The sequence below is a fragment of the Mytilus trossulus genome, chromosome 5 (assembly GCF_036588685.1).
Source record: "Mytilus trossulus isolate FHL-02 chromosome 5, PNRI_Mtr1.1.1.hap1, whole genome shotgun sequence".
NCBI lineage: Eukaryota > Metazoa > Mollusca > Bivalvia > Mytilida > Mytilidae > Mytilus > Mytilus trossulus.
The window spans coordinates 13,788,415-13,815,193 of record NC_086377.1 but is presented as its reverse complement, the minus strand read 5'-3'; the positions used below and the strand labels follow the sequence as shown (position 1 = coordinate 13,815,193).

Here is a 26,779-nt window from a genome sequence, read left to right as displayed (position 1 = left end):
CGTTTGGTCTTAAACATATTCGATATTGACTCTGATGGGTGTACAAAGGTCACGAGAGTTCAATGGTGGTCACAGTAGATCCTTTGGAGCAATTTTAGTAAAGCACCATTTGCGCAGAAATTGTTAAAGAGCACCATAGTCTTTCCTCAGTGACATCTAAATGGACGTAAAGCGTAAATATTGAATTCTGTAAACCAAAAATCATTCAATGTTACCCAAACCCGTCAGTAATGGTAACATTGGCATTTGGCACCAATCTTGGCCAAAAGTCATGTGTTTCGCCCGATTTTGGTCCGATCGAGCAAATTTTGCATCAGATTGGACATGGTTTAGACGACGACAAACACCACCAATATCATAAAGTCAGCTTGAGTTTGATATGCGGGACAAGTGGAACAACATTCCTCGAGATCACATTAAACGTCCGGGATGATCAATTCCACGGCGCTGTCGAGATTGTGCTGCACAACGGGGTTGTAACATGTTTTGTTAGGACTGTGAGTTGATGATTCGACATTGGATGTTTCGTTTACCTATAGCGTCTGAAAGATGACAATGAAACATTTTTGTTTGATATCGATCTTTTGTTAGAATTGTTAATTTTCAAGAACAATTTATTTTGAAAGATTATCATTTCTAATATAAATTTTATTTTGGAAAAACCAAGTGTTGCGTTTTCATTGGCACTCAGTATATAAAAAAAAATATTTTTTTTAGAATAATTCTTTATTTAAAAAAGCAATCTGTACAACGTGGAAATTTGAGTTTTTCATCCATTTTTAACATTTCTTTACACTTTCATCAAACCAGATATTAATGTATTCATCGAATATAAAATATAAACATTATAATTTATAATAAAAACGACACGCCTATTTAAACACATATTGCGTTTGAACTGATGTGTTTTTCTTCCCTTTACTTGAATAAATATCAAATTAAAATAACTGATGTGAAATTGTATCACTTCATCAACCTCAGGTCAACCAACCCAATATGCAGATGAACAAAGGATTTGAAATGTGCTCAGATGAAAGACTGTCGTTAATAGGGCTCTTCACGGTTAGTTCGGCCATATTGGATAGGGGGCAGATTTTTAGGAAGAAGGTGGAAATAGTATGCAAGTGTGGGAAATCCTATGTGTGTTTCCAAGCAACAGCTCTGTTTTAATGATGTTTCCCCGTATTTTTCACACCATTTTTACCTCTATTATGAAAATCTGCCCCTATCCAATATGGCGGAACTAACCGTGAAGAGCCCTATTAAACATGAAAAATACAGGAGACGAAGCTCCAGCTTGCTTAGCTCTCTGGGTCACTGAGGCATGCAAGCACCCAACCTCCCCGGACAACTTTAAGGATAGCGATCCATCGGGGTTTGTGATTTGATAAAAGACCGTCATTAAATCAAACATATTAAACACGGAATTCAAAGACTCAAAGAAGAAATTTCTAACAGTAAATATGAAAGTCAAAATTTAATAAGTGAACATTCAATCGCCGATCAAAGCGTGCGTACCAAATACAACACAATTCGCAACAACACATGGCAATTAGAATACTTGTACCCACGGCTATAACGGATGCAAAAATTTCATCAAATCAGAAAACTGAGAGAATGAGCTTAAGCTGACTAGTGGCAAATATAATCAGTAATGTTGAGAAAAAGCAAATTAGAAAGAAATCAAAATTCCGAAAACATACTATGTTAAATGCTATAGTGACAATCTATTAATCCGTTTATCGAACTTTTTACATTTCTTTGTGTTTCTATTGTTAGAAAGACATTCAACGTCATGGATACAACCTTGACGAAAATAAGCTGGAAACTAATCCTTTTGTCTTAATACTGTTTATATATATATATACTTATTTATGCTGTGCTAATATCAATTAAGGTTTTAAAGTTTTAGGTCTGTTACTGTTTGGACCTTTTTGAAAAAGCTCAAAGTATTGATACTCCGAAAAAATGCTAAATCACTTTCTGCACTATTTTATTTCACACATAATAAATCACGAGAAAATTTATTTAGTGAAGTTTAGAGAAAAAAAAGGTGTTTGTGTATTAGTGGTCTACAGTCCCCATATTCACCAATGAAAACAATACGAATCACAAATTTAAGGTTCTTTCTAACGTCTTGGCCCCCTTGAATCAACTGACTAAGACGTAGTAAAAATTTCCCTTAAATTTTCACACAAGACCATTTTCTACAAGTTTATCGATCTTTACAAATTCAAAGCATAATTGCTTTTTATGAAGTTTTAAAATTTTAGAACACCATTTAGTATTTCTAAACATAATTAGCAAATAAGTCTGCCGATCTTTACTTCATTTCATAAAATTAATGCTTCATGTGCGTACTTTAAGTTTTTAGAACACCGTGCATAGCGTATATCTAAACATATAAGCAAATTATACATTTGGCTGTCTCAAAACTTTTTTTTTTATAGTTGGCAATGTTATTAAAACCACTGCTTACACTGTTACATGAATAGAAGGGTCCTTTCTAACAAACAATAGTAGCATATGATATATTATGCTTGAGGGGCTTTCTGATTGAATTTTCCTCGGAGTTCAAGATTTTTTTTATTTTACTTTTTGTCATTATAGATTACAATTCAAATCATTTTTGATTGATGGTTAGGGATGTCTCTCGATGCACATTGACCAAATATGGAAAATATGCAAGATTGTATAAATCTACTCCTCAGCAAAAATTTAACAGCACGCGATAAATGCTGATTTAAAGGATATGTGTATCATTAAACATTTTTACTTTTTTTCTCTATATATCAAATACAATTTCGGATTTTATAAATCTGTTTTAAAAAAAACCGTCTGTTAAACGCGGTAATTTTAGGTTTTGGTCCATTTATTACATTTCTTTACACGTTGATCAAATCATTCATTGATTATAAAATATTTACATTATAATATAAACGAATAGCCTATTTTTACGCATATTGTGTTTGGATTGATTGTTTTTTTCTCTAACTGCAATAAATAGCAAATTAAAATAATTGACGTGAAACCTCAAATTACAACGTTGACACAGACTGTTTTTTAAAGGAAAATTAATCTAAAGTTAAAAATAGTTTTAGGTATGTGGAGCGAAAAGTCAAAATCAGTATTGGTAAACGCAGCTATACAACAGTGGGTTAAAGCTAATGACCGTTATTCAATTCACGGACATCCCAAGATGGCGGATGAAAAAAAGAGGTCAGTATCCGTATTGTCTGTTAAAGTGTTTCTAATATTATGTTCTAAACAAAGCATACATTTGTATGATGTAAATTTATAAAAGATTCAAATGGAAATCACAAATGACTTACGAGAAATGCACACTAAACAGGAAATTCGATTTGAAAAAAATCGCTAAGATGACCTTAAATCATCATTTAAATATTATCAAGATGACCATAACATATATCAAGGATGACCGTGATTGGTAAATTATTACCGTCATTTATAAAGAATACTGTATTTATAAAGAATGACCGTAACTTTTAAAGGATGGCCGTCAATTTTAAGAATATCCGTATTTGTTTTATAAGCTTTTTGTTGAGTTTGTATCAATAGGGTCTCGGTTAGCGGATATAAATTTCTTTTTAACTACATTGTATGTGCCGTATTTTGAGTTTATGACAATGATAGTTATTTGCATATTGCTCGTTAACAATGAACTATTTATTGATATCGACGTTAAAACTTTAATTCAAATTGACAGCGAAACTACGAAAAATTGAAAAACAAACATTTTATTTAAACATATGAATATCCGGTAATCGAGCCTATATCTCCCTATCCTTTTTAGTTTTGCTTCAATATTTGGCAATATTTCATAACGTTCACTGTTTTACTCTTTAGTTTTCTATGTTGTGTCTTGTGTACTATAATTTGTCTGTTGGCCTTTTTCATTTTTAGCCATGGCGTTGTCAGTTATTTTTCGATCTATGAGTCTGACTGTCCCTCTGGTAAGTTTCGCCTCTCTTTCACTGACTTTTAAATTTAAGGAACCCCTATGAATGATATAGTTTGTTCTTCCTAATTTATTTTTGGCTTATAGCTTCTTTTTAACATCACTTTAGGTTTGTTACTTCAACTCCGAAATGAATGAACCGATAAGCAGACTGACCAGTGTTTTCATCCAAAACTTTCTAAAACTAAATGTTAGTTGGCCAACATGATTGTCTACAGTGTGTATCAAAATGCTGTCTACAATCGATGATGTGAATTTGCAGTGATATAATGATAACACATGTACTTCAAGAAATAAAGAACATATACAATGGTAGTTGAAACGATATATCAATAGATGTATAAGCATTTGCATTTTTAAAAAGGTGTATATATTAAATGTCATTAGAAGGTATCCCAAAAATAAAAAATAAAGCTTTTGGCTTGTAATTGAAGGCTGTGCATTCCATTTCTTTTTATTTCACTTGTAAGGTGCCTTTTGGTCGTGATTTTGTTGCATGTCCATCACTTGTTAATGTACTTGTTGTACGTTCATTTTAAAAATAATATCATCCACCGTAAAAAAAGTAAAAAAAAAAAAAGATACATATGATGAACTATGTGTTTATAGCACGTCTTATTTTCTTCTACGGTCATCCTTAAAATATTACGGTCATCTTTTAACAAACTACGGCCACCCTTGTTAAGAATCGCTGGTACTGGTACGGTCATCTTGCTTGTGATTTACAGTCACCTTAACGATAGTTTAAAATCGGATTTCCCTTTTTGTACACATTTCGCGGTAGTAATTTGTGATTTTCGTATGAATCTTTTATAAAGTTACATCGTATCAATGAATGCTTTGTAAAGAAAAAAATATAAAAACACTTTTTAAAAGACAATACAGATAAGACCCTTATATTTATATAAATAGTATCAAAAGGAAGGGATAAGTGTCCAGCGGATTAACTTATTATCGTCAAGGTGGTACCCATGACGTCAAACATCTATACTAGACCTCATTCTGTTTGTCGCGTCTCTTCCTTTCTCAATAAATTTATCACCATGCCTCTGTTTTCTATAGGTGACATGCATAACCACTGTCCCAGGTTAGGGAGAGAGTTGGGATCTCGCTAAAATGTTTAACCCCGCCACATTTTTTATGTATGTGCCTGTCCCAAGTCAGGAGCCTATAATTCAGTGGTTGTTGTTTGCTTATGTGTTGTATATTTGTTTTTGGTTCATTTATTATATAAATAAGGCCGTTATAATAGTTTTACATTGTCATATCGGGGCCTTTTATAACTGCCTATGCGGTATGGGTTTGCTTATTGTTGAAGACCGTATGGTGACATATAGTTGTTAAAGTCTCTGTCATTGTGGTCTCTTGTGGACATTTTTCAAATTGGGAATCATACCACATCTTCTTTTTTATAGTCGCATTTGTCATCCATTTTAAGACTTATGAGTATTCAGATTGAGTTATTTTGGGAGAAAAAACGACAAAATAGGTGTTCAGATAATGTTTCCGTCATCAGACTGACTTTTGAAGTATTTTTTTGAAAGTACCCAATTTTGGTGATTTTCTCATGTTTCATCATTTTTTACCCATTTTGGACAATTATCAAGTATTCAAGTTATCGAAATAATTCCAGAACGAGATTTTATTGAGATTGAAACATCATGATAAGAATACATCCTTAAACTTGTTATCTGAATTTTTATTATTTTTTTTATTTGCATATGTCTTGTTATATTCGCCTCTATGCCACGTGCAAGTCGGTCTCCAAAGTTGATGAACTGATACAATATCCCATCAGTTTTTTTAACCTCAAACTTTTAACGATTCACAATATGTGTAAAGATAGGCGTGTCGTTACTATTATTCTTATAATGTAAATATTTTATATTCTATAAATACATACATTTCTAGCTGAATCAAAGTGTAAAGAAATGTAAAAAATGGATAAAAAAAACGCGTTATACTTGTTAATGGAGAATTATTCTAAAATTATAAAATGCGCTTGATGTATGTAGATAATTTTTTCAAATAGGTTTGATATAAGTAGATTACGAATAGAAAATGATTATTGACAAAAAATGATTGATACACGAACCCTTAAAATCAGCATGTCATTGCGTGCTGTAAAGCAATTGTTGTTTAGGAGTAGATTTATACAATGTCGTAAATTTTACATAGTTTGGTCAAATTTTGCATCGAGTGACATCCTTTCTGTTACAAAATATTGTGATAGACACCACAGGTTTATGTGACTACAATATTGTTTGCCAATACTTCTTGTGCAAAAACTGATGCTTCATTTTCTGATTTAGCAGCTATACCATCATTATACTTGGAGTTTATCTGTCTTGAATAACGAGAAAAGTAACTAGCAATTGGTTGTGGTACTAAAAATACTTCACGCCTTAACCGTCTCTTACCTTTCAACACTTCTGACTGCATTTCTGAAGAAACAGAAACTGGATCCTCTTGTTTGCCAGTGATTTGCACATTTGGAAATTTTTCGTTTAAAAAATACTTTTTGGTCTGTGGAAAAGATCACATGAGCCTTTCTGGATTTAAAGCCCATTCTTTCTTCAGTTTATTTGTGTCTGTTGTTTCCTCAGCATTCAAACTCAAGTTGATACAATGACCAACAGCCCCGGTTACTTTCAGTGCATTTAGGTTTTTAATGTGTCACTGGAAGATTGGCACTTCGATTTGAAGCGACAGTTCAAAATGATAATGTGGTCTTCTAAAGATTTATGTTTTAGAAAACTTTTGGTACAACCAAAAACTGGGCAACAAAAAATTCCACCACTGTTTTCTGAATTACTGATGGCAGTACTGTCGTCTTCAGAAATATCCAGTTTAATTTCTTCCTTTTGATTAATTTCTTGCGGTTTCATGTGTTGTATTTTGATATCTCTGAATGATTTATTCTCTGAAGTATTTGTAATCTTTAGAGTCATGGTGACATATTGGCTTAGAAATGTCACTTTGCTCTATGGAATATGCATTCCTAAAAAATATCAACGAAGGATCATAAAACTAACTAGAAAACATCCGCGAAATCGCGAGCATTTAGAATGTGAATGAAAGTATATCTTGTTAAAGATTTGATCACTAGAGAATTTCAGGAAAGTGATCAAAAGGTACTTTGGCACATGACAACATTGATGTGTTATTTTTTTTTATAGGTTTAGAGATACGCAATGCATGGTGTTATAAGAACGCACGTGTAGCAGTAATTCTATCAAATTTAGAAAAGATCGGCAGACTTATTTATTTAATATATAATATTATGTTTAGAAACACGCGATGGTGTTCCTAAATGTTTTGATTTCATATGAAACAGTTATGCTATGAAATTATGTAAAGATTGATAAACTTATACAAAAAAGGGCCTCGTGTGATAATTTCGTGGGGAAATTTTGCCCTATGTCAGTTAATATAAGGGTTCAAAATATCGGAAATAATCTGAAATGTGTGATTCGTATTGTTTTCAGTGGCGGATACAGTGATTGAAGAAGACTTATCAATTCCCCTTTTTTAAACCTTATTTTGGGGTTTATATGAATATAAAAAGATGATAAGTAAAGACGAATTCAGATGGTGGTGCGCTTCTCCTTACTTTTTTTGCTACGACAATATGAAAGTACACAATTTTGATGATATTCTCATGTTTCATCAGTTTGTACCCATTTTGGACAATATCGTGAGAGAAAAAAATGATGTTTTCACAATTTAAATGTTTTTCCTACTTTCAAAAAAGTGAAGTGGACCACTCTGAATAAAATTGGTAGATGTTAATATAATGAAAAAGCTTTCTTATGATTTTCCATGTTAGAAATTTTGTAAATGTTTCATTTTTCTCTGTTTTTAGAACAAAATGCATAGAACTTAATCCTTTTTTTTATTATAAACAATAGCAAAAATATAAATCTCAGACATTTGAAAAGAAAATTAGTGGTATGGGATGAACATTGTTCTGGTAAAATCATTTCTTGTACCTCCCATGTTCTCAAATGATGGTTAGAAATGAATGTCTTGATAGGTAATTTTGAATAAAATACTCACAAAATATACATATTGTAAATACACATTTTTTTCCTAAGTTTAGTTTGATTATTACATTTTTAAAATTCATTGATACTTTTCACTTGTATCACATGTTTTAGAAATTAATTTCATTCCTTGATTTCAATGAGACTGAAACGATAGAAGAATACATCCTTTAAATATGTCATCTGAATTTTGAATAATTTTTATTTTTGCGTATTCATAGTCTGCCGGGTTATATTCGCCATTGCCTAACGTGCACTCAAACTCGGTCTCCGAGGTTGGTGAAATGTATAATTCAACATCAGTTATTTTAATTTGATATTTATTGCACTAAAAACAAATATCAGTTCAATATGTGTAAAGATAGGCGTGTCGCTACTATTATTATTTTAATGTTAATATTGTATATTCTATTAATACATATATATCTGGTTTGATCAAAGTGTCAAGAAATGTTAAAAAAGAATGGATCAAAAACTCACATTACCACGTTGTACAGACTGTTTTAATGGAAAACTATTCCAAAATTAGAATTTAACCGTGGTATATGAAGCTAAAAAATATAATAATCATTCATACACGAATCCTTTAAATCAGCATTTTATTGTGAGATGTACATGAATTGTTGTTGAGGAGTATACGTAGATTATACTATGTCGCACATTTTCCATTGATTGGTCAAACTGTGCATTGATGGACATCCCTGACTAACTTAAAATAAATTAAATTGTAATCTACGACAAAACGTAATGTATCATGTTAATATTGTTAGTTAAAAATTACATACTATTCATGTCTGCAATGATTTAAAAAAACATTGCCGTAAATACAAATGACAGTTTTGGGGCATCTTAATGTGTTTTTGCCTACATTTTAAGAGATAAGCTATGCATGGTGTTATAAAGACTTAGCAGTTATAACTTAAGCAGTTATTAAATCAAATTTTGTTAAGATCGGCAGAATTATTTGCTTACTATGTTTGGCAATACGCCATAGTGTTCTAATTTATTTATTTTTTCATATGAGACAGTTTTTCTGTGAAGTTTTGTGAAGGTTGAGAAACTAAAAGAAAACGGTCCTTGTAAGATAATTTAGAGGAAATATGTCCTACGTTTTGAAAGTTATTAAAAGCTGCCATTATGTCGGAAAGAATTTAAAATGTGTGCTCCGTATTATATCGAGTGGCGGAAACAGTGGCTGAAGAAGACTAACTCATCGCTCTCTTTTGATAGTATATAACTGAATTTTCTCATGATTTATTATGAAATAGTTGGTTTTGCATCTTTTTGCACCCTCAATTGAACTTTATATTCCATACAGAAGACTATATAAAAAACAGTATAAATTAAACTTATAAAAATTATAGGTAGGTTTTAATATATAAAAGTTTGTTGATATTTTGATGCTTTTTCGTGTCAAATTTACCATGCCTCCAATTTTGTAAATTTGTGATCTTTCTCTGTGCTTGTTACGAATAATTGAAGACACATATCTAAGAAATTTGAAAAGAAAAAAACGGTATTGGATGTATATTTTTTTGGTAAAGTTTTTTTTTGTATCCGTTTTTCTCAAAATGTTGGCAATAATGGATGATTTTATAGGTCATAAAATTAGAAAAATGTATTACTCATAATCTATATATATATATATATATATATATATATAAGTTTTTACAGAGTTTAGTTTGGTTAAATTTTATAAACTCATTGATACTTTCCACTTGTATCCAAGTAATGGAAACAATTCCAGAACGAGATTTCAATGAGATTGAAACATCATGTGAATACATCCTTTAAAATGTTATCTGAATTTCGATTATTTTTTAATTTGCATCCTCCTTGTTATATTCGCCTCTATGCTACGTGCAAGTCGGTCTCCGAGGTTGATGAACTGATACAATTTCACATCAGTTATTGTAACCTCAAAATTTTTACAGTTCACAATATGTGTAAAGAAAGGCGTGTCGTTATTATTAATATTATAATGTAAATATTTTATATTCTATAAATACATACATTTTTGGTTGAATCAAAGTGTAAAGAAATGTAAAAAATGAATAAAAAACGGAGAATTATTCTAATATTCTAAAATGCGTTTGATGTATGAAGATATTTTTTTTAAATAGGTTTGATGTTAGTAGATATAAAATATAAAATGAATATTGATACACGAACCCTTAAAATCAGCAAGGTATTGCGTGCTGTAAATCAATTGTTGTTGAGGAATAGATTTATACAATGTGGTAAATTTTACATCGAGAGACATCCTTTACATCACAAAATATTGAGATAAGTCACCACAGGTTTATGTGTCTGCATTAATATTAGCCAATATGTTTTTGTGTTATAACTGATGCTTCATTTTCTGATTTAGCAGCTTTACCATCATTATACTTGGAGTTTATGTGTCTTAAATAACGATAAAAGTAACTAGCAATTTGTTGTGGTACTAAACATTCTTCATGCCTTAACCGTCTCTTCCCATTCAACACTGTTGACTGCATTTCTGAAGAAACATAAACTGGATCCTCTTTTTTGCCAGTGATTTGCACAATTTGAAATGTTTCGTTTAAAAAAAACTTATTGGTCTGTGGAGAAGGTGACATTAGCCTTTCTGGATTTAAAGGCCCATCTTTCTTCAGTTTATTTGTGTCTGTTTCCTCAGCATTCATACTCAAGTTGAAACAATGACCAACTGCCCCGGTTACTTTCAGTGCATTTCAGTTTTTTTTTAAATGTGTCACTAGTAGATTGGCACTTCGATTTGGTGCGACAGTTCCAAATGATAATGTGGTCTTCTAAAGATTTATGTTTTAGAGTTAAAGTTAAAGTTAAAGAAAACTTTTGGTATAACCAGAAACTTGGCAAAAGAAAATTCCACAACTATTTTTTGAATTACTGATGGCAGCACTTTCGTCTTCAGAAATGTTTAGTTTAATTTCTTCCTGTTGATTAATTTCTTGCGGTTTGATGTGTTGTAATTTGATATCTCTGAATGATTTATTCTCTGAAGTATTTGTAATCTTCAGAGTCAAGGTGATAATTTGGCTTAGATCTGTCACTTTGCTCTATGGAATATGCATTCCTAAAAAATATCAACAAAGGATCATAAAAAATAACTAGAAAACATCCGCGAAATCGCGGGCATTTTGAATGTGATTGAAAGTATGTAAACTGTTTTAGAATGAAGTTTTGTTAAAGATTTGATCTCTGGAGAATTTCAGGAAAGTGATCAAAAGGTACTTGGGCACAGGATAACATTTATGTGTTATTTCCTTATATGTTTAGAGATACTCTATGCATGGTGTTTTAAGAACGTACGTGTAGCAGTAATTCTATCAAATTTAGCAAAGATCGGCAGACTTATTTGTTTAATATTATGTTTACAAACACTCAATGCTGTTCTTAAATGTTTTAATTTCATATGAACCAGTTATGCTATGAAATTTTGTAAAGATTGATAAACTTATAGAAAATGGCTTCGTGTGATAATTTCGTGGGGAAATTTTGTCCTATGTCTTAGTCAGTTAATATAAGGGTTAAAAATATCGGAAATAATCTAAAATGTGTGATTCGTATTGTTTCAGTGGTGTATACGGGGGCTGTAGAAGACTCACCAATTCCCCTTTTTCAAACCTGATTTTAGGGGTTTATATGAACGTAAAAAGATGATAAGTAAAGACGAATTCAGATGGTGGTGCGCTTCTATTTATGTTTTTTGCTACGACAATTTGAAAGTACTCAATTTTGATGATATTTTCATGTTTCATCAGTTTTTACCCATTTTGGACTATTATCGTTAAAGAAAAAAACGATGTTTCCACAATTTAAATGTGTTTCCTACTTTCAATAAAGTGAAGTGGACCAATATGAATAAAATTGGTAGGTGCTTATATCATAAAAAAAAGGTTTATTATGATTTTCCATTTTGTAAATGTTTCATTTTTCTCTGTTTTTAGAACAAAATGCATATAACTTTATCTTTTTTTTATTATTATTATTAACCATAGCAAAAATACAAATCTCAGACATTTGAAAAGAAAAAGAGTGGCATGGGATGTACATTTTTCTGGTAAAATTATTTGTTGTACCTCCCATGTTCTCAAATGATGGCAAGAAATGAATGTCTTGATAGGTAATTTTGAATAAAATACTCACAAACTTTACTTATTGTAGATACACGATTTTTTCCAAAGTTTAGTTTGATTATTACATTTTTTAAATTCATTGATATTTTTCACTTGTATCACAAGTTTTAGAAATTAATTTCATAACCTGATTTCAATGACACTGAAACGTTAGAAGAATACATGTACATCCTTAATATGTCATCTAAATTTTAATTAATTTTTATTTTGCGTTGTCATAGTCTTCCGGTTTATATTGGCCACTGCGCCACGTGCACTAAGACTCCGAGGTTGGTAAACTGTACAATTCCACATCAGTTATTTTAATTTGATATTTATTGCTGTAAAAACAAATATCTGTTCAATATGTGTAAATATAGGCGTGTCGCTACTACTATTATTTTAATATTAATATTTTATATTCTATTAATACATATATATCTGGTTTGATCAAAGTGTCAAGAAATGTTAAAAAAGAATGGATCAAAAACTCACATTACCACGTTGTGTTTTAATGGAAAACTATTCCAAAATTAGAATTTAATCGTGGTATATGAAGCTAAAAAATAAAATAATCATTCATACCCGAACCCTTCAAATCAGCATGTTATTGCGAGATGTACATTAATTGTTGTTGAGGAGTATACGTAGATTATACTATGTCGCACATTTTCCATTGATTGGTCAAACTGTGCATTGATGGACATCCCTGACTAACATAAAATAAATTGAATTGTCATCTACGACAAAACGCAATATGTCATGTTAATATTGTCAGTTAAAAATTACCTACTATTCATGTCTGCAATGAAATAAAAAAAAAACATTGCCATTATTCAAATAACAGTTTTGGGCCATCTTAATTGGTTTTTTTGCCTACATGTTAAGAGATAAGCTATGCATGGTGCTATAAAAACTTTAAGTACAAATGTACGCACGGTAATCAGTTATTAAATCAAATTTTGTTAAGATCGGCAGACTTATTTGCTTACTATGTTTTGCAAAACGCCATGGTGTTCTAATGTTTTTCATATGAAACAGTTTTTCTGTGAAGTTTTGTGAAAGTTGAGAAACTAAAAGAAAACGGTCCTTGTAAGATAATTTAGGGGAAGTATGTCCTACGTTTTGAAAGTTATAAACAGCTGCCAAAATGTCGGAAAGAACCTAAAATGTGTGCTCCGTATTATATCGAGTGGTGGAAACAGAGGCTGTAGAAGACTAACCCATAGCCCCCTTTTGATCATATATAACTTAAGTTTCTCACGATTTATTATGAAATAGTTGGTTTTGCATCTTTTCGCAACCTCAATATTCCATACAGAAGACTATATCAAAAACAGTATAAAAATGGATAAGTGACCAGCGGATTAAATTATTATCGTCAAGGTAGTTACCTTCACTACAAACATATTTCTTACAATAGAAACACAAAGAAATGTAATCAGTTAGGTAGACGAATTAACAACTTGTCACTATAAAATTTAATGATGTACACGTATAAGGAGCCGAAAAGAAAAGATTTTAACTTTTTTCTTAACCTGATTTTTGGTTTATATTACTGTAAAACGAGAATTGGTAAAGAAAAGATCAGATGGTGGTGCTCTTTTTTTCTTTTTTTTTTGCTACGGCTCTTTGAAAGGACACAATTGTGATAATATCCCCTTTTTTATCTCTCTTTACCCATTTTGGGGCTATTATCATGAGAAAATATGACATTTTCACAATTAAACTTTTTTCAAATTTCAAAAAAGATAAAGTGGACAATTCTGAGTCTAAAAAAACTATAGATAGGTTTTAATGTAAGTTTGGGTTTTTTTGGGTCAAATTTGCCATGCTGTCACTTTTGTAAATTTGTGATTTTTCTGTTTTAAGAACAAATTGCATATTATTTCATCTCTTTTGTTATCAAAAATTCATATCTAAGATTTTTTTTCATGATAAAATAGTTTCTTGTACCTCTCACACAGGATCTCAAAATTGTTGTATAATGATTTTCATCGGTTAATAAATTTTAAATATTTATTACTCATAAAGTATACTTTTTGTAAATCAATTTTTTTTCACAGAGTTTAGTTTGATTAAAACATTCTGTGAATTCATTGATATTTTTCACTTGTATCACAAGTTTTGAAAAACAATTGCAGAACGAGATTTCAATGAGAATGAAACTTCAGAAGAAAAATACAATAAAAAACCCCACATCAAACGAATGGACAACAACTGTCATATTCCTGACTTGGAACAGACTTTTTCAAATGTAGAAAATGACTGGTTGAACCTGGTGTTATAGTGCTAAACCTCTCATTTGCATGACAGGTTGAATACGTCATAAAAAACTTTGTCTTAATTTTGATAAATTTTTAATTTGCATTTCATATTCTTTCTGCTAAATTCGACGCTACGCCACGTGTCATAGACTCGGTCTCCGAGGTTGATGAACAGATATAATTTTACATCAGTGATTTTAATTGGATATGAATTGCAGTAAAACAAATATCAGTTCAAACACAATTTGTGTAAGGATAGGCGTGTCGTTACAAGTATTATTTTAATGATAATATTTTATATTTATATTTCTGGTTTGATCAAGCTGTAAAGAAATGTAGAAACAAATGGATTGGATTAAAAACTCAAATAAAGGCGTTGTACAGACTGTGTCCTTGTTAATGGAGTATTATTCTAAAATTAGAAAATATGTTTGAGATATGGAGAAGAAAAATTAAAATGATTAATGATGCACGTATGCTTTAATCAGCGTGTTATCGCGTGCTGTAAATAAAGTGTTGTTGATGAGTAGATTAATACTAAGTCGAAATGTTACATAGTGTAGGTCAAATTTTGCATCGAGAGACATCCCTAAGCAACATAAATTTATTTGAATAGTTTAGTTCCGAGTGACACGATCACTTGACTCGATATTATTTATTGTCAAGATTAGAATTTGACTCTTTCAAAAACCGCAATAAGATTCTAAAAACTGCAGATCGCCATGGTTGGTGAACTGTAATAACTCCCTTGGCGATTCTCTTTCTGGCAGTGTTTATGATATTACAACCACTATTTTCAGAGCTATTCCCGAGTGCACAGCTAATACACCTGACAACAGAGGCGGTGGAAGTGAAGAGTTAAATACTAGAGACTTGAAACTTGGAGAGTAAGTTTAGCACAGAAGTTTGACTCTGGAATGATCACTACAGTCACCAAAAAAAACTCCCTCCCAGAAGCTTAACAACGACAGACTGTTCTTCTACTGTAAAAGGACATTGCCACACTGTCCGTTTCTGATCCTACAAAGGATGTACCTTCAGCACCAAACCAGCACCAGCCACTTTTCCAAGTTGTCCATCCTATTCATTTAGGACATTTGAAATATCTAAGTATTTTATTTTCTCAGTTTGACTATTTATGCTATATTCTGCTGGACAAATTTTTCCTAAAATTGTTCAATATGAGTATTTTTTTTACAGAAAGTTTTCCGATTAAAGTGTATTTGTACGACGGATGGGCATGTATCAACAAGGAAAGTAGTATCTGTATGTGCAAAATCAGATTTACATACTTTATTTGTTTCTCTTATTTCATGGGATCTTGTATATAATGTTACTCAATTGGATCCTCAATACTATTCAACTTTGTTTAACTTTACTACTAGTTTGAGATGAGCGTCACTGATGAGTCGTGTGAAGACTAAATTATAATTCTGGTACCTTTGATAACTATTAACACAACTGGGTTGATGCCACTGCCACTACTGGCGGATGTTTCGTCCCCGAAGGTATCACCAGCCCAGTAGCCAGTACTTCGGTGTTGACATGAATATCAATTATGTGGTCGTTTTTTTAAATTCCTGTTTACAAAACTTTGAATTATTCCAAAACTAAGGATTTTCGTATCCCCAGCAACCCCGCCACATTATTTGTGTATGTGCCTGTACAACGTCAGGAGCCTGTAAATCAGTGGTTGTCGTTTGTTTATGTGCTACATATTAGTTTTTTGATATTTTTTTCCATATAAATAAGTTTGTTAGGTTTATCGTTGAAATAGTCTAACATTGTCATATCGGGGCCTTTTACAGCTGACTATGCGGTATGGGCTTTGCTGGTTGTTGAAGGCCATACGGTGACCTATAGTCATGATAGTTGGTAATGTCTGTGTAATGTTGGTCTCTCGTGGACAGTTGTCTCATTGGCAATCATACCACATCTTCTTTTTAAACGGATTTTTGTGACAAAAATGTCGGTTATTGATTTAGGGATGCTCGGCGGGCGGGCGGTCGGTCGGGCGGACGGCAATCAAATGTTGTCCGTGCATTAACTCATGAACCGTTCAACCAAAACTTTTAAAATTTTAATATGTTGTTACTGACAACTAAATGAAGGTCAAGTTCAATAATGGCGATTTTGCCTTTTACCGTTCAGGAGTTATGGTTCTTGAAAGATTGAAAAATGGCGTTTCCAGTCGTGTCCGTGCATTTACGCATGAACTGTTCTACCAAAGCTTCCCAAATTTTAATATATTGTTACTGGTGACAAAATGGAGGTCAAGTTCAATAATTACGATTTTGACTTTTACCGTTCAGGAGTTCTGGTTCTTGAAAGATTGAAAAATGATGTTTCCAGTCGTGTCCGTGCATTTTCTCATGAACCATTCAACCAAAGCTTTTCAAATTCTAATATGTTGTTACTGATGACAAAATAGAGGTCAAATTCAATAATGATGATTTTGACTTTTACTGTTCAGTGGTTATGGTTCTTGAAAGATCGTAAAATGGCGTTTCCAGTCGTGTCCGTGCATTAACTCATGAACTGTTCTACCGAAGCTTCCCAAATTTTAATATGTTGTTACTGATGACTTAATGGAGGTCAAGTTCAATAATGACGATTTTGACTTTTACCGTTCAGGAGTTATGGTTCTTGAAAGATTGAAAAAATGGTGTTTCCAGTCGTGTCCGTGCATTTCTCATGAACCATTTAACCAAAGCTTTTCAAATTTTAATATGTTGATACTGATGACAAAATAAAGGTCAAATTTGATATTGACGATTTTCACTTTCACCAATCATCAGTAATGGTTCTTGTGATATTGCCAGGACACAAATAAATGTTAATAAATCCGGTTTGCTGTCGTTGTGACAGCCTCTTGTTTATATATATATTACATTAGCCGTATTTACCACAACTTTTTGGATTTTTTTTAATCTGCAATGCTCCTCAACTTTGTACTTGTTTAGCTTTACAACTATTTTGCTATGAGCGTCACTAATGAGTATTATGAAAACGAAACCTGCGTCTGGCGTGCAAAACTATAATTCTGGTTCCTTAGTATTTATACTAATAGTTCGATGGTTGGTGGACGTTTCGTTCCCGACGTTATCAATAGTCCAGTTTTCAACACTTTGGTGTTGACTTGAATATCAACTATTTGGTCATTTTTATAAATTTCCTTTTTACAAAACTTAGAATTTGTCCTCAACTAAGGATTTTCTTATCACAGGCATAGATTACCTTATCATATTTGGCTCAACTTTTTGGAATCTTGCATCCTCAATGTTCTTTGACTGTTTACCTGTTTGGCTTTATAACTTTATAATTGTATATGAAATTCACAAAGAAGAAGCTGAAATCATCTCTTTTGTCGTAAAGTTTTTTCCAACCAACAGTGCACTTTTTAATGTTGATATATTTTCGATAGTGATCAGAATGTTTGAACTATTTTGTCAGACAGTTTTATCCAATGTTTATCTTTATAATTAATAAAATGAAATTATGTATTGGTGCTGCATGTGTCTTCTCGATTTCTTTTAATGTCTGGTACCTTTATGTTCCATTCGTAATACTTGACCATGACAATTGTTTTCGAATGACAGCCATATTAATATAAGTATGTGTTGTTCAATCAGTCTAAATGAGAGATTGAGTTTTCAGTATTCCTTAAGGGGGTAGACCTGGTATATGGAAGACAACTCTTACACATGTATTAAAAGTCATTAGTGCGTTTTAACATAGCAGTGAATTTAACAGTGATCAAGCATTTATGTGGTTTACATTTGGCTATGAGAATGATGCACACAGAACAAGTAAGCTGTACATGTTTGACACCATCAAACATTAAACTAAAGAACATCTTTTTAATGATGGTGATAAAAAGGTAGAAAATTACCATTCATGAAATGCTTAAAAAAACACCAATGACAATGAACTGAGTCTGATGAGTTCTGGAGCAATTTTACTGACTATGAAATACCTTGTGGCATCATTTAGAAAAGAAAAAAACTTTGAAGGTTTGGGAAATTTGATTTGAACATACGAAGTAAATAATGTAGTAATATGGTTTTAGTGCTTAGTCTTTGAGTTTTTACTTACTGTTTGTTTTTGATTTTTTTTTCCCAATATAAAATGCTATATTCTAGAAGATATTATCTGAACATCAATCATAGTACAGACTTATGCAAATAGATAATCTACATTAACACAAATATAGTACTTCGATAGTTACATGTTAAACCAATGATTTCTAATAGCGTCTGCTATGATGCCAGGGGCATTTTGTAGTCTGGGGAGAGAAACCAAAAAAATAGTTGGGATAAAAAATTATGTCAACTCGTCCCAAGAATACTCGTCCATACTGAATATTTATGTGTTGTTTTTTTTTATATAATTACAACAATTATTATTGGGACAGCACTCCTTTAACTGTTACACATTAAAAGACTGCAAAAACAGTCTGTAAGAGGTTTCGTAAGTGGAAAATGAATTTGTCCCAAAATTCTACTTTTTTCGTGTGCCTTGTTTGCCATCTTGTTGACAAATTTTGAAAATTTCAAACGGTCAAATTCGATAAAATTTTGTGATTTCAAAGATTTATACCCAAGAAATATTTTAAAAAATTTTGGCAGGAATTAAACGACAAAAAAAATTTCTGGCTAAATTTGAAATGTGTTATCTGAGCTGGTTAGACTTTTGCCGTATCAATTATTAAAAACCGGGTTTTTTTACGTTCAGTATATTTATATTACATTGTATTACCATGATGTTTAAGATTTACTTTAAGATTATGTTTCTTCAATGCAATTTGACGGTCAGTGGTATTTCTAATGACAACACGTGCAAAAACACTCAATGAGTTTTACCTACTAGTGTTTTCGACCGTTTTTTAGGAGAGGCAAATATAGACCACAAAATATTACTTTGTTTAATATGCATGGCCAACATCACTTATGGATACATAAGTCCTTTTTTTACGATTTTCCCGAAGAAATCATCACCAACACAATATCAACAATATATATCTTAATAAAAGAAATCCTTAATTATGTTTTTTACCGGAGTTGTCCTTCCCCACGTAAGATTCCTAATGTAAGCCTTTTTTTCAGTTTTGCTTATCTTGAAAACAGTATTGAAAAGTGTTCAACTCAAACCTGCATGGTGGTAATCAATATGTAATGACCACTGACTTCAAATCAAAGTTCTTGACTGTAATTTTTTTCAATTGTTATGGGAAAATACCAAGTGAGAGGTACCGCTCCATGGAACCTCTTGTTTCGCAATACATATTTGTCATTTATTTCTGACGTGATAAAAAAAATCAATTTAACTAAACTACAAGCTTAGAATATCAAGTTCAAATTCTTTATTTGGTATCAAAATACATCATTTAAACTACTAGCACAAAAAAAGTGTGTTTTACTTCGATTTGTATTGGTGTTTGTCCTTTTCTATAAATATTCACTCTGTTTCTTGTCTTCATATTTACCTGAAATATGAAAAAAAAATATTATAATGTCTTTTAATCTGAAATTAAAAAAAATTGTTCGGATAAAATTGTCAACATCTATTCAATAGGCAGTACCAACAGAGCATCCGAGTTAAAGACTAATTATAAGTCGAGCGGTGTGGATACACTACACATAGATACATGGTTATCATTTGTATATATCAGACGCGCGTTTCGTCTCATCAATTATAATCGATTAAAAATGTCAAAAGGAAAAACGAGGTGGAGGACATTGAATACCACAAATGCAATTAAAAGTTACACAATAATTATTTATGGAGTTTTATGAACAAATCCGGCTGTGCAACTGTTGTCAAACTGTTGACGTGTAGAAAACGTTATTTATTGCCAGTATATTGGATCTTGATTACACTAAACATTTGAAAAGTACTTTTTCATCTTCATTTCATAAAACAATAAGAAATAGTTCAGCTTCTGATAGAACCAAAAAAAATCGTGTTTTACTCTAGGTGGTAGCAGCTATCATCTGTTACTTAAACAAAAAGTTACACCTTTCAATTTATAATTATTTATTTTTTAGACTAATAAGTTAAATATAGAACAAAATAGTCCAAGTGCAATAAACGTCAAGACCGCAAATTTACACCATAGTATTGTAAAGTTAAAACATGTTATTGTTAAGTTAAATATAGATTAGACCGTTGGGTTTTTCCCGTTTGAATGGTTTAACACTAGTAATTTTGGGGCCCTTTATAGCTTGTTGGTCGGTGTGAGACTGGGCTCCGTGTTGAAGGCCGTACTTTAACCTATAATGGTTTACTTTTTAAATTGTTATGTGGATGGAGAGTTGTCTCATTGGCACTCACACCACATCTTCCTATATCTATTGTTAAGTTAAACTTTATTAGCGTATTGTAAAAGAGGGACGAAAGATACCAAAGGGACAGTCAAACTCAAAAGACGTTCAATTGCACTTTTGATAACACTCATATAATATGTTTGTTTTCAATACGAATATTAGACGAAACGCGCGTCTGGCGTACTTAATAATAATCCTGATACTTGAATAACTTTTTAAAACACTAGGTCGATGCCACTGCTGGTGGACGTTTCTTCCCCGAGAGTATCACCAGCCCAGTAGTCAACATTTCGGTGAATATTAATCATCTGGTTATTTTTATAAATTTCCTGTTTACAATACTTTGAATTTTTCGAAAAACTAAGGATTTTCTTATTCCAGGCATAGATTACCTTTGCCGTATTTTGGCACAACTTTTTGGAATTTTGGATCCTCAATGCTCTTCAACTTTGTACTTGTTTTGCTTTATAAATATTTCCACTTGAGCGTAACTGATTAGTCTTATGTAGACGAAACGCGCGTCTGGCGTACTAAATTATAATCCTGGTACTTCTGATTACAATTACAGTATTAACATAATATTTTTGTACAATGAGATACTTTTACTAAAAAAATTTGGCTTGTCTAGTTTTCATTAAATTTGGACAAACATTGTATAGTATACAAGAGTAAAACTTACTTTCCATCACTGTCACACTGTGAATATGGTATCTTTCTACCTTTTCCTCTAGTATAAAACACAGCATTGCATCCGCCACAATAATTGTTACTATTAATAGAGAATATTAACCAATGTTAAACTGTTATAAGAAGATAAAAACAAAATTAAGAAAAATTGTCCGCAATATATTAATTGAAAAGGGAAGATTTATTAACATTTTGATTATTAACAGCAGTATTAGAAAAATGTATTTCGATTACAAAGATATAGAGAAAAATACCTATTTGCTTAACTTATGATTTAACTTTCTGATAGTTCTGTCACTTGATAAAATTGTATGATCTAATTGCAATAAATATTTGAATTGAATTGTTAATCAATTACAATTAACTGTGATACGCATAAGAAATATCGAAAACTGATTTAATGTACCTACTCAGTGAAAGTATAAAATGTATAAAATAAAAGGTGAAAACAACATTTTGTAAATTACAAGCTTCTCTGAATTAATCTTTATCTGAAACGTTTAAAGAAAAAGTAAAATCACAAAAATACTGAACTTAGAGGAAAATCAATTCGGAGAGTCCATAATCACATGGCAAAATCAAATAACAAAACGCATCAAATACGTATGGACAAGAACTGTCATATTCCTGACTTGGTACAGGCATTTTCAAATGTGGAAAATGGTGGATTAAACCTGGTTCTATAGCGCTAACCCTCTGACTTGAATGACAGTCTCATCAAAACCCGTTATATTTACATTGATGCGTTAGATAAACAAACACAATAAATATAAAAAGTCAAAATATGGGTACATCAGTCATCATCGTATAACAATTTTAAAAGGAACAATTTACCAGAACACAAAAACATCTACTTTCTACGAAAACATTCATTGATTTGAATGTCTGACGTCAGAAAATTTTATACATCACATAAATTTGTCAAAGTAGAACACTTGAAAGCCAAGAATGTGTATGAAACGAAACAGTTTAAAAGCAATATGACCAAAAGGAATATAAATATAATAGCTTAATCCATCAAACTTTTGTTGGCATGACACGGGTTATGTTTTTCTCATAAATTTATGGTAGTATAATACTAAATCCCTAACCGGAGGGATTGTGCCTGATATTAATAAGATGAAGACATAATCTTTCAACCAGTTTAATTGAGGTCTGGAGCTGGCATGTCAGTTAACTGCTAGTAGTCTGTTGTTATTTGTGTATTACTGTCATTTTATTTATTCTTTCAATCAGTTTAATTGAGATCTGGAGCTGGCATGTCAGTTAGCTGCTAGTATTCTGTTGTTATTTATGTATTATTGTCATTTTGTTTATTTTCTTTTGTTACATCTTCTGACAGCGGACTCGGACTTCTCCTTAAGTGAATTTTAATGTGCGTATTGTTATGCGTTTACTTTTCTACATTGGCTAGAGGTATAGGTGAGAGTTGAGATCTCATAAACATGTTTAACCCCGCCGCGTTTGTGTGCCTGTCCAAGTCGGGAGCCTCTGGTCTTTGTTAGTCTTGTATGATTTTTAATTCTAGTTTCTTTTGTATAATTCGGAGCTTAGTATGACGTCCATTATCACTGTACTAGTATACACATTTTCAAGGGGCCAGCTGAAGGACGGCTCCGGGTGCGGGAGTTTCTAGCTACATTGAAGACTCATTGGTGGCCTTCGGTTATTGTCTACTCTATGGTCGGGTTGTTGTCGCTTTGGCACATTCCCCATTTCCTTTCTCTATTTTATTTGTCTGGGTGAGTTTACTAAAGCAATTCATTGAGAAAATATGCTGTCTGTCTTCTGTGATATTTACGTTCAAGGTATGCACGAATTATCGTTGGACTTTTATAGGCAGCAGACATTCATTCAACAAACTTATTTCAAACAATGGGACTGGGGAAGCAAAATAAAATATATGTTCCGTTGACGTGTGTGCTTTTCTCTTAAGTATGATGCGCAGTCTCAAACCTGTATCCAGATTTTGCAGTTTGCTAAATTTATTTGTAAGACTCAATAAAATTAAATGCGAAAAAGGTATCTTACCAGCAATAAGCGTTCGGATAATTCGGGCAGCTTTTTATGTCGCATCCTTTTGGGTGACATCCTGTGTAATATTCGCTTGAGGAACATGTATAATCGGGGCATTTGAAATCTGAAACGATATGGTTTTATCTAATACGATGAAGAGAAAGGTGTTCCGGCTGTGTTGCTAGTAAACTAGAATGTTAAAAACGTAAAAGAATGGAAGACTATACAATCCAGGATGAAAATGACACATATGAAAACATACATGATTAAATCAACATTAAAAAGAAGACTTCCATGACAAAAAATTAGCGAATGGTCATTTCTACTTCCGGTTTCAGTAAGAGTTCATTCAAACGTCCTATTTTGGCCGTATATAAATAGGCTTCACTTCTTACAGCAAACGCATTAACAGACTCATTATCTAATTACGACTATTATAAGCACATTCATTGTGTGTCGTACATTTCGCAGAACTAGTATATAGTATAGTTTAAAGACGAGCTAAGCTTGTATGAGTGCTCAATTTTACTCGCTGCCTTGAAGACACATTGTTGGTCTTGGACTGGTATCTGCTTTTTGTTTAGGTTGTTATCTCTTTTACCAATTCACAGTTTCCAGTCTGCACTCTACACCCCGAAATTGTTATGTGTAACCTAGCTCTGATAGTTTTTTTTTTTTTTTTTTCTAATAGACTTATCCAAAACTAGAAATCAAAATATTAAAAACTCATTTCAGACGCACTTTCTCCTGAAAGAGTTGTCAATTTTTAAAGTAGTAAGAATCGGACATGTCGATTAATACCGCTATGTTTACATTCAACCTAGACTTTATAACGGAGCAAAATGGTATTAGATGGTGCCTTTTAAAACGGTATTTTAGCAATTGCATTTTTCGTGCATTATAAGATTTATCAAAAGATATATGTCGACCGATACATTTAGAAGAATTGAACCTTAAACTAAAACCTATATTTGATATATATTCATTATTGAAATTAATGATAAATCAATGTATTGTCAATTTCCACATAAAACCAATATTTTTGTCAATCTTTATCTTATTCACTCTCTTGAAATAATCAGATTTAGTGTTTCAAATGTTCATATTACTAGTATCTGTATTATTTAACCTTCGCAGCTATCGCCAGACCATATCCGTCTACAGTGGCACATAAAATTATCTGATCCGGTTTTAGTGCATGTTCCACCGTGTTTACATGGGTTTGGATCACAAGGGCCTGGTATATGAACTGAAATGAAAAACCATACATAATTGTTTACAAAGTTTTTAGATGAAGGTAAAACAAATGAAAAATAAAAATTCATTTGCGCTGAATGAGACAGAAACACACCAATAAAAATACCCAAAAAGATATATACAGGTCTGTTACAGGGAAATATTTCTACTTCTATCACATATTCAGTTGATTGTTACCAATCTGTCTGATTGATACTGTATACTGTTCAAAACAAAATACAGGCGAAAGATATCAGAGGGACATTCGAACTCATCAGTCGAATATTAACTGACGACACCATGGCTATAAAGAAACAAACCAACAGACAAATAAAAGTACACAAAACACTTATCCTTGCAAAACTGGGGGTGATCTCATGTATTCCGGAAGGAAAAACAAATCCTGCTACACATGTGGCACCCATCGTTTTGCTCGTGTTAATGCTAACCCGGTAATCTTTATTGCAGTTCATTTTTAAGTAAAGTTACATGTAGATTTATCTGTTTAAGCCTGTATGTCACATGTCAGGATCTTTTTGCCTTTGTTATTCTTTTGTTTATAAAAGAGTTTAGTTCATTTATATGTTTTTGAGTTTAGTATGACATCCATTTTCACTGAACTAGTACTAGTATGTATGGGCCAGCTGCAGCGTACCCCGTGTGCGGGATATTCTCGCTGCGTTGAATACCCATTTGTGACCTTCGGCTGTTATCTGCTATTACGTGGGGTTGTTGTCTCTTTTACACATTCCACATTTCAATTTCAATTTTATTTTACCGTCACATCGGTCTCCTGTCCATTGCGATCCACAATCACACGAAAATGTAGTCGTTCCTGTCTCAGTGCATAGGCCACCGTTGTAGCATGGGTTTGGGTCACAAGGGCCTGGTATATGAACTGAAATGAGAAACCATACATAATTGTATACGAAGTATTTAAGATGAAGGTAAAAGAATGAATAAAAAAAAAATGCGCTTAATGAGACAGCAACACAATAACACAAATACCCCAAAAGACAAATTACGGTCTGTTTTAAAAGGGCATTGTTTCTACTTCTACCACAAACCCAGTTGATTGTTTCCATTCATCCGATCCTGATAAATATACTGTTCAAAACAATTTTTTAAGCGCTCTAAACGTAATAGATAGGCGAAAGATTTTAGAGGGACATTCAAACTCACCAGTCAAATATAAACTGACGACATCATATCCAAAAAGGGGAGAAAAAAACAGACAAATTAAAGTACACAAAACACTAAGCAACACGAATCCTTCCAAAACAGGGGGAGGGGGTATTATATGTATTCCGGAGGTGAAAAACAGATCCTGATTCACATGTGGCACCCGTCGTCTTTATCATGTTAATCCTAACCCAGTAATCTTTATTGCAGTTGTCTTTAAAGAAAATTTGCATGTATATTAACGTGTTGAACCCAGACTGTTCAAATTCAGGATCCTCTGGCCTTCTTCTGGTTAGTTTTAATTCAGTACATTTATATGTTTTGAAGTTCAGTATGATGTCCATTTTCAATGAACTAGTACACATTTGTATCTAGGGGCCAGCTGAGGTCAACTTGTGGGTGCGGAATATTCTTGCTGCTTTGAAGACCTAAAAGAAGTGCTCTTTGATTGTTTTTTTGTCTCTTTGACACATTCGACATTTCAATTTTCAATTTTCAATTTTATTCTTACCGTCACACCGGTCTCCTGTCCATTGCGATCCACAATCACACGAAAATGTAGTCGTCCCTGTTTCAGTGCATAGTCCACCATTGTTACATGGGTTTGGGTCACAAGGACATGGAACATCATCTATTATCACATCTATCGGAACATATATTGGAAAAACTATTGAATCATCTATTGATATATGTGTAAGAGGAGGATAGTTTGAAACGGACTTGACTGTCTATGAGGGACTTTCACGGTCGGTTAATGTAGATGAATATGCTTTGTTTATTTATTTGGATGTTTATGGTGATAAAATCTCGACTGCTTATGATTGCAGGCTTAACTTATTGCATAGTGCATATAACCAGTCCAAAGGCAACAGTTTCGTGGTAAAACATTTATTAGTGTAACTGACATGAACGAGAA

General features: G+C 32.2%; 1 protein-coding gene and 1 long non-coding RNA gene across 2 annotated transcripts; both read right to left on the bottom strand.

Annotated features, from left to right (window-relative positions):
• Positions 1 to 19,852: 19,852 nt before the first annotated feature.
• Positions 19,853 to 23,565, bottom strand: LOC134718559 (uncharacterized). Its single transcript, XR_010107408.1, has 3 exons — positions 23,461 to 23,565; positions 21,422 to 21,511; positions 19,853 to 19,901 (listed from the first exon to the last, which is right to left on the bottom strand). It is a non-coding gene; the product is annotated as an uncharacterized LOC134718559 (long non-coding RNA).
• Positions 23,566 to 24,565: 1,000 nt separating this feature from the next.
• Positions 24,566 to 26,492, bottom strand: LOC134717629 (uncharacterized). Its single transcript, XM_063580123.1, has 3 exons — positions 26,375 to 26,492; positions 25,460 to 25,579; positions 24,566 to 24,694 (listed from the first exon to the last, which is right to left on the bottom strand). The coding sequence occupies exons 1-3, from the start codon at positions 26,489 to 26,491 to the stop codon at positions 24,566 to 24,568; spliced, it is 366 nt and encodes a 121-aa protein (XP_063436193.1). The 5' UTR covers position 26,492.
• Positions 26,493 to 26,779: the final 287 nt, after the last annotated feature.

Excerpts from the sequence above, each read along its gene's own strand:
- LOC134717629 (XM_063580123.1), bottom strand. The coding sequence starts at position 26,491 with ATGTTCCATGTCCTTGTGACCCAAACCCATGTAACAATGGTGGACTAT. Across the intron at positions 25,580-26,374 it reads GACAGGAGACCGGTGTGACG|TTCATATACCAGGCCCTTGT; the intron begins GTAAGAATAAAA and ends TTCTCATTTCAG. Across the intron at positions 24,695-25,459 it reads GACAGGAGACCGATGTGACG|TTCATATACCAGGCCCTTGT; the intron begins GTAAAATAAAAT and ends TTTTCATTTCAG.